At 37.7% G+C, this 9,431-nt stretch overlaps 2 protein-coding genes across 17 annotated transcripts in view; one reads left to right on the top strand and one right to left on the bottom strand.

The window, feature by feature from the left end:
• Positions 1-3,689, bottom strand: part of LOC116842201 (collagen alpha-2(IV) chain-like) — an 8,686-nt gene extending 4,997 nt beyond the window's left edge. Inside the window, exons 1-2 of the mRNA XM_032811052.1 lie at positions 3,458-3,689; positions 298-462 (exon numbers count right to left, since the gene is read on the bottom strand). Of these exons, the coding sequence (XP_032666943.1) occupies positions 298-462; positions 3,458-3,576 (284 nt within the window). The 5' untranslated portion in view covers positions 3,577-3,689. The remainder of the gene's footprint in view (positions 1-297; positions 463-3,457) is intronic.
• Positions 1-9,431, top strand: part of LOC116842197 — a 36,706-nt gene that overhangs the window by 11,269 nt on the left and 16,006 nt on the right. The window lies entirely within an intron of this gene.

Consider the following 9,431-nt stretch of genomic DNA (forward strand, 5'->3'; position numbering starts at 1 on the left):
AGAGAGAGAGAGAGAGAGAGAGAGAGAGAGAGAGAGAGAGAGAGAGAGAGAGAGAGAATGCTCATACAAATAGTTTACCGCGCGTCATTCCACATACATGAAGGAGTTTCAGTCGCTTCTTCATGCGCCAACATTCGAAGAGGGTTTCAAGGCGAAGACGAAAATGTTGCTTAGCCGATCGCGTGTTCAGTGTCCGTCGCGTTTACCGCAACTCGATCCGCGTTCGGCTCTTACTGGCACGTCTTTTTCCGCGCGTTTGATCAATATTATTCAGACCGCAGCAAACGACACGTTTACCTGCCGATTATTCCAGTTGGTCCCCCGGGACCGACGAGGACGCCGCCGTTGTTGCCTGGATACGACGGTACAAACGGCCGGCTGTTGGGACCGTAAGGGCCCGGATTATGCGGTCTAAAGCCTACCCCATCGACGCCATCGAAATCAGGCTCGTACACTTGATATCTGGAATCATACACATAATGACGTAATGACGGAAATCACGTCGCAAAGTACATAATTTTCGCAGGTATGTCCACCGTCGCGTCATGCACTGATAAGTAGCTCTCACCAAGTGATGCATTTTGTTTATCCTTTGTGGCTTGATACAGCATCACAAGAAATGATTATTTATTGCAAAAAGGGTTAGCTCAAAATCGATTTCAGCTGTAACAGAAGGATCTCATTTTAATAACGCTATAAAATATTTTTCACAAACAACACATTTTAGGAAAAAATATTTTAGATAAAAGTTTCTTGATTTTGATAGGTATTTAAGATGGGGTCTTTACTCAATCATAAGACTTCCTATTGGTTTAGGGCATTTTATGGTTAAGATCCTATAGTAGAGGTTACCATATCACATACCTATCAAAATCAAGAAAATTTTATCTGAAACATTTTTTCCTAAATTAAAATATTGAAATATAAATAGTGTTATTAAAATGAAACACCTCGTATAAACATTGAAATAAATTTTAAGCTTTTTTTGTAATAAATATTTATTTTTTGGAATGCTATATCAAACCACGAAAAGTTAATAAAATCGATGTGTATTTCTTGCTAAGAGTTATTTGCGAGAGAAAAATATTTAAAAATTTGTGAATATTTTTTGATAGTTACTAACAGGATATTTATTTACATTGATATAAAATATATATCAAATAAGAAAATCTACATTTTTTTAAAAACTCTAAGAGAAGTTTTTCTCATAAAAGAAATTATTAATTCTATTTAAATAAAAGAATTATTAATTCTATTTAAATAAAAGAATTTAAATTTAAGTAAATATGCTGTATATGTATATGTATATGTATATGTTAGTATCACAATCAAATAAGTATTTATTAATTTTTAAATATTTTTTCTTTCAGTGTAAATTGAGAAAAATAATATATAAACAAATGGGAAATATTTATTTGATAGAGATATTAATAACAGTTTTACTTGTATCAATACACATATTTTTACATTGAAAAAGAACTTCTCAAATGAGAAAATATAGATTTTCTTGATTGCTCGCCATGAAAGCAATTGTTTATTCTATTTTAACAAAAATAATTAAGATTTAAGAAAATATGTAAATATACCCATCGTATAAATATTTCTTTATTTTTTTAATGTTTTTCTCTTATAGTGTATATTCACGGGAAGAGAATATTTGCTATCATAACTGAAAACCTCGCTAGTTTAGTAAATATCTATAGCCGTAATATACAGCGAGTTTGCTACGCTACATAGTAACCAAGTCGAGGAGCTACATGACATTTGTGGTTGTACCTAATAAAGTTTGATGCTGTAGCACGGCAGATTTGCTAGTATAGCGAAGACGAAGGCTCTCTACTACTCCAATAGAAAATATAGCTTATGATATATGTAACTGATCTTTTTGCTGTTTATCAAAGAAAATCTGATACATTAACGAATTTCATTATAGCTAAATAATTATTTTTCCTTTAGCGACAAGAATTTACTAAAGCAATAATGCTCGTTGAAATATCTGGAATATTTACTGTACAATCTGTCTCCCTTATTTAAATAGTATGAAAGAATATTTATTATAAATGTAAATACAGACACATAAAGATAGATACAATTTATATCACAAATGAATGTAATTAATATAAAAGAGAATGTAAATTGCGTAACGTATAATAACATATTTCTGATTACGGACATTTGCACTCAGATTTAATGGGAGTGCGCTTCTCCATGAAACAACTGAAAATATATCCTCATTATCTACTGAATAAGTATATAATTTATTTGAAATTAATGAAGTTGTTACGCAAACGTCAGTTAGCTCGAAATACGAAATAATTTGCTGCAGTAATCAAGATAACATCAACAAAAATGGATTTCCTCTATAAACAGATGGACAATTACGTTTATGTGTAATTTCTTTGTTGCACAGACAAATCCGCTTAGTTATAACATTTAATGTTGCCTAGAAAATTATAGATTTATTGAATCAAGCAAATCCTATCTTTTTTTCCACGTGCAGGGGAACTATCCTAAAATGACACTCTTAGATAAAATGACCTTTCGTTTCTTAATACTGCTGTAAGAGGCACTTTTCAATTATGTTTTATGTTCCTTGTGTTGATTACATTGATTTACAGTGAATGGCTTAGTTCTTGTTATTGAGGTTTCGTTTGCAAGCATAGTATTGTGTTACATCTAGATTTGAAAGTTTCAAGTAGCTGATATTCGACAGTGAGTTAAATCTTTTTGAAAAAACGCACAAAATATTTATACACATGGCAAATAAATATATTCTTTCTCATTATTAAATAAAATAAAAATTATTTAATAAAATGACGCGCTATTGACAATTATAAACGATACGTACAATTAGGCAGACGTGAATAAAATCATGGTTTGGAAAAGATGAAAAAAGGACTTTGAAACAGGCGATGATAATAATGATGTCCCATGTATATTGTGAAAATTTGTTCAGCCGCTCCAAACCGAAGGAGACATGGCTCAAATGCAACAAACGCACACAGTGGACCCACAATGAATGAGCTACTTTCCAAAAAGGTCATTTATTTGTGACATTTGCAAATAAATATTCCATTTTTATAGACTTTTAGGATGTCATTTACCTGAGTTACTTGAATAAAATAGCATACTGTTACAATTTCAAAAAATAACAAACAAAAAACACATAAAACTATTTTAAATTCAATTATGTCACATGTATACTAATGATTCGGGTTATGTGGACAATTAATTGAAAATATTAAGAAATACACGTATAAGAACATTTGTTTCTTATGGTATGTCATTTTAGAAGAGTTCCTCTATATTACTCAGATTATTCTATACATAACTTATCAGGTTTCTAATTGCGTATATTATTTGTTTATTATTATACGTATATTATTTATCAGCTCGCTAATTACGTTTCTAATTGTACTTTCAACGTTACTATATTAGTCATAGACTGATAGCGCACCTAGCCTCGCCGACCGGCTTGCTCGTCTTCTGCTTATCGTCGTTCCAGGCCCAAGACTCGTCATTTTCGCCGGACGCCGTCGCGACCACGACGTAAAGGATAAACAGAGCTGCTCGCATTCTCGCGAGGTTCTCAAGATTTTCGGCGCGATGTGTACCTCGTTGCCCGTAAAGGAAGACGTACCCGCGCGCATAACACCCGGAGCCGACTAAACGAGAGTGAAAGTGAATCGCTCCTTTATATATGCATCGCGAGAAGGTGAACGCACCGCTACACTTCGAGGTCTTTTTGGACGATAATCACTTGCGATCAATGGACTGTTTGCCGCGCCGGCTATCCTTTGTTTGCTTCCACGCGAACCATGAAAACACGACTGTATCTTGCAAAACCGCGAGATACGCGAATTATACACCGAGGAAAAAAAACAGTTGAATCGACAAAATCGGCGGTCACTCGTGTCTTCAAAGAAATATTGTGTCTATTGAACAAATCACACGTTGGTGCGACAACAAGTTGCGTTGATGTAGTCACTGATCAAAACATTGAACCAATCGATAACTCTCGTCGCAACAACGATAGAATTCGTTCAATCGACTGAACGCGTTTGTTCGAGCGAATTTTGTTCGTTCAAGCAAAGTCTTATTAACTCAACCACTTTTTTTCCAGTGTATGAAGAAAATTGACTCTTGCGTCTCGAGTAGAACAAAATTCGCCATTTTTTCTTTCTTCAGAGCCCATCTTATGATTGCCATGATATCACTTCGTTTAGAGGCGTCGTAAAATGGGCGCATTATAAAGGAGCGCCATGTTCCTTCCTCCAAATAAATACTTTTCACCTCCATCTTCTGCTGAGAATATTACCGCGCGATTACCACGCGCGTGACTTAGGTGCTGAAAGCGCGAAGAAATGTTGGGGACGTAAAAAGGCGCGACCAGAACATACTTAATTCCCGCCAGAACATATTTAAAAACATGAATTCCATGCGCGAGACGCCACGGGAGTGGCGTTATTGTGACGACTTCGCTATAAAAGCTAAAGCATCGTTAATGCATACGCAAATGTCGGGTTTATATTGCGCGTTGAAATTACATTGCGCGCGTCGGTTTACAAGCGTAACGTCATTATGCGGTTACGTGGGTGGATCTAGTCGGATCTTGAGGCCGGTTCCGCTCCTTCGAGCGCCTGTCCTTCGACCTGGGAAAACCCGGTTCTTCGACGAGGTAGGGAAGCAGGTTGGCTGGCTGGCTGGATGGCTGGCTGACGGCGCGCGCGCTCTTTGACCTCCTTCTTAAAGCAAAATCAAGACACATGGCGCAACGTTAATTCCTGCGACCGCGTCCGCGCTCCGCGGGAAATTACCGCCATTAGAGATTTTCAGCCTTCACTCTTGGAAAATATATCCTTCATTAGGCCACATTTGCCCGCCAATCTTTCCGAGGGCGAATCCGTGCTGCGTCGCACACATACCGAGAAGAAAAACACAGTTGGGTCGGCAAAATCATCCGCCTTCAAGGAAAAATCGTATCTATTGAACAAATTACGCAACAAGTTACGTTGATACGGTTACTGGCCAAGGCGCAATCGTTGAATCAATTGATAACTTTCATCGCAACTATACAGGGTATCCGTGACTCGCGTTGGAGCCACAGATAGTTTCGGTTAAAATGAATAAGAAATTTTTTTTCTATTTCTCTAAGAAACCAGGAAGAACCACATAATATTTTGAGTTACTAAATTAAAGAAGATTGATAAATAATCAAGTGTGATACGGCAGATGAGTGGTGATAGCGACGTCTGCCATCGCGTGTTTGTAGATTAGGTCAAATTAAACAAAAAAATCCTTTATCATTTACACATAACACATTTACACATCATTGCACATAACACGTAGAGTTTTTAATTATTTATTAGAGAACATTGGTGTATTATTCCAAACTAATCGATATTTCTCGCCGTCAAACTATCAAATTAGCAACTCTGTTTCTCACAATTCTAGGCGGGATTTTATCACTTAGTTGTAGCAAAAACTAATAAATTGTCGGTACGAGTTACCGACGTGAGTTACCGGACAACCAACTGTATAATTCGTTCAATCAACTAAACGTCTGCCTGAACATGAATTTTGTTCAAGCAAAATTTAACTCAATCATTTTTTCTCAGTGCAGCGACGCAATCCGCATCGCGTTAGTCGCGTGCATGATTTATTATTCCGCAAAAGTCGCTCACGCGTTGTCGCGGATCGGACGACGACGCGACGAAGCTTGACGCGATTTCGCGAGGTATTCGCAACCAATAGAGGACAGAGGAAAAACGCTTGCCGGTTGGAGCAGTTTCAATAATCGTTCGATCTAACGCGGATCAGGCCGCGCTATTGGTGTTTGGTCGTTGAGTGAAAAATGAAAAGCCGGCGCGCGGAGATTCCAGACGAAAACTCGTAAAAAATACCACGAGCCTCTGTCGTTCACAGGCTGATCCGAATGCATCATCTGCCATGTTTTGAAGGTGAGCCTGGACGGACGGATGCGTCGGAACGAAATGCTTTTTTATCCCGCGCTCGCTTTGAAATTCATTGCCGGAATGACATCTTTTCATTATGAGATTAAATGGGAGATTAAGCGGGGGCTTAAGCAACGAAATTTTATCCGGCGGACAAAGTGGCGCCGAATAAAACAATGAGCTGTCACGCGCACCTTTCGCAGCGCAACAGCCCCGAACAAAAACTGCAAACTGTCGCTGAATACTTGTGGGAAGGGGGAGGGGAAGTTTAAAGAAAAATCAAATTTGAACTGTCGCCGACCGGTCGGCCGCGGGCACCTTGAGGATTTAATGGAAAGTTCGTTTAATTCGATCAAGCGGACTTCCTCTCGAACGATCACGCGAAGATAAGCGTTCGGATTGGTCGAGGAAGCTCGATGACTCTCCGCTCCTTGGGAAGACGTCATTGCGTATTGCAACACGACCCGCCGTACAAGGCGAATGTCTGATCGACATTCCCGGACGGACCAAGTGTCGCAATTTCCTGATGGACAACCAGCTCACACCACGGAAAAAAAGAAGAAAACAAATTTTTCTAGATTTCTCAGATATTTCCCGCAGCTAAGCATGTTTCGCTGAAAATATATTTTCATTTTCATTAAAATATATTTTCATTTTCATTTTCATATATTTTCATTTTTTTGTCTTGTTGCAGCTGAGGGTTCGCTGCTGCAACGGAAACTTTTACTACTATTGCCGATTCACATCGGTTTCATAGCTAAGGGCCTGTTTCCTTAACGATTATCAAGTAAATGCTTTTGTTCTGATAACCGAGGAATTTTACTCAGTATATACTTACAGGTATCCATACGTTATGATGAGATTTAAGCTTGTATTAATAGTCGTTGCTCGATACTTGTTTCAAATGAGATTTTCAGATTTGAATTTAGAGTTGGATGTGAGTTTCATCCACAGACTTAGGCCCGTATTAATAATCATCACTTGAAACTTATCCTACGTGTAATACTCAGATTTGAATGTAAAGTTAGATGAAAGTTTTTTTTTATTTATTTGAATTATATATAGTATATGTGTATGATTTGTGTTACATTTACAATCGCGATTCAGCTGAAAAACTCACGTCTAACTCTAAATAAAAATCTGAAGTCTGTATATTAATAGTCCGTATTAATAGCCGTTTAAACTTGAAACTTGCTTCAGATAAGACTTAGATTTTAATTTAGAGTTAGACCTAAGTTTCTCAGCTAAATCGCAAATATGTCACGTGTATTATATAATTCAAGTAAAAAACTCTCATATGTATCTAACTCTAAATTTAAATTTGAGTATTTCACGTTAAAGACAAAAAGCTGAAATCGAGGATCACGTTACGGATGATCTTTCAAACAAGTCTCGCTTTTCTTTCTCTACTAAGTTCCCCTTAAGTAAGCGTCCGCAAAACAAAATCGAATCGAACTTCGTAACCCTTTGGCGCGGATTGATGAAATCGGATCTACGCCACTTACTGCGTCTCCCTAGAAAGTTGTCTCTCTTCCCCCCCCCCCTCTCTCTCTCTCTTTCCTTGCAGGAAGCTTGTCGTTCGTATCCGCGAAAATTCATTTCGTGGACGGGACGGAAGGGACGCCCTTTCGCCGCGCTTTTCAACTAATTTCCTGGGAGTCGCGTAACCTTTTTTAAGTAATTTCCTGCTACCGTAAATACGATAAAAGGAGGACGGCGCTCTGGCCGTTTGTCCTTTTGCCGCGGTGCTCGGCAATGTAACGGCTTTGCCGCGGAAAAATAATAGCCGCGGTGAACCGAGCGGGTCAACTTAATACGCGAAAAGCGTGATATTATTTCTGCAAATGTGAGGCGCGCGCCGAATTTTACTCGAATTCAGTTTGCCATTCTCGATATTCTATTTGCGATAGATCCACAGATGTAATTCTTCAGTAGTCGATTCCGTAAACATTGAGAACAATAAATTTCTGGTCAAAATCCTCCGTTATACTCACTTCGACAAATCGTTCACTCATAAGGAAAAGTAAAAAGTTGCACAAAAGCCGATTATAATTTTTATGATGGTTCTCTTATGTTGCGTATACGGAGAGGATTCTATAATAAAAATTACCATAGATTCTCATAATCGGCGAAGTTAGTAAATAATTAACTATCTCTTCATTTCATTTCACATGTATTATTTATATTTTAGGAACAAAAATTATAATGATTTTGATGTTATTAAAAAGTTTGCTATCTTTTTAATGAAATTTACTATATTTTTACTCAACAAGACAAAATCTTACATATCAAGAGAAAAATATAAAAAAACCTAAAATGTTTAAATATTAAAATTTTTCAATGAGTTCTAATAACATATCTGTTTAATGCTGCAATTCTAAGCAAATATACGAGTAAATCGTAAAATCGTAAAGTCGTAAAGTAGCTTATGTATCAATCGTCTACTCATAATTTCTTACGAGTCTTACGAGAACAAGTTACGAGCTTTACGATTTTGTCTAGAATTGCAATATAAATCAAAATTCTTTTGTTGAAACAGCATAAATGATTGCTTTTATATGAAAACATATATATTCTTTTATTTGAAAAACAGTTCATTTGGTGTAAATAAAAATATGTTATTCACCGTATAAATATTCTTTATTTCTGCAATATTTCTCCTCTCAGTGTATACTGACGATTCATCCTTGCACTACTAGAAACTGAAGAGAACTTATATGAAAAATAAACAAAACTATAATATACTCGGCGTGTAGTTTCTGCTACAACGTATTCCTTAAAGGACTTAACGGAAATTTTTAATCTTCGATATTAGAGATGTTGGCGATGAAATTTTGATTGAGAATCCTATTATGGCGTAGCCTAGTTGAAGTTAATTAAAGAGCGAGATCGTATTAGAGATTTGCTCGCCGAGAACTCGAACACCTAAAAACCCTCTACAGATATCTGCAGTTTGTGCGAAGTATTACCAGTACCCGCGCGCTCCGGAACAAACATGATTTTTCTCAGTTTGTCCTCCAGTAATCAATCGCTCATCAAAGCGCTCGCGGTTTCGACGGTATCAGGTTTAACGAGCACTTTCGTCAAATTCAACGCCGGGACGTGACTCACATCCGCAACACGTCAATTCCCAACAAGTCCACTTCGGACAGGAAATTGATGTTACACGCTCGGGCGAAACGTCGATCCGCCTGCTCGCGGTCTCGGCTTTACTTCCGGCCCGTAATCGCGTAAAAAATTAGCCCGTCGGTAAGATCGAAATATCTCGGGCTTGAGGCGGCAGCCGCGATCGAACGCGCCCGCTTATCCCTCGACACGGAGGCGAAAATTCATTTCTTCGACGGGCTCTCGCGCGGTAAGCGACTTCTCCCTGTATTTTCTCCCTTTTCAAATAATTTCCTGCCATCGACTGCGCGACCTAGTTTTCATCTCACTCTTCTCTCTCTCTCTCTCTCTCTCTCTCTCTCTCTCTCTCTC

Source organism: Odontomachus brunneus, unplaced genomic scaffold, assembly GCF_010583005.1.
Source record: "Odontomachus brunneus isolate Ranch 3 - 2012 unplaced genomic scaffold, Obru_v1 Obru_scaffold_022, whole genome shotgun sequence".
Taxonomy (NCBI): Eukaryota; Metazoa; Arthropoda; class Insecta; order Hymenoptera; family Formicidae; genus Odontomachus; species Odontomachus brunneus.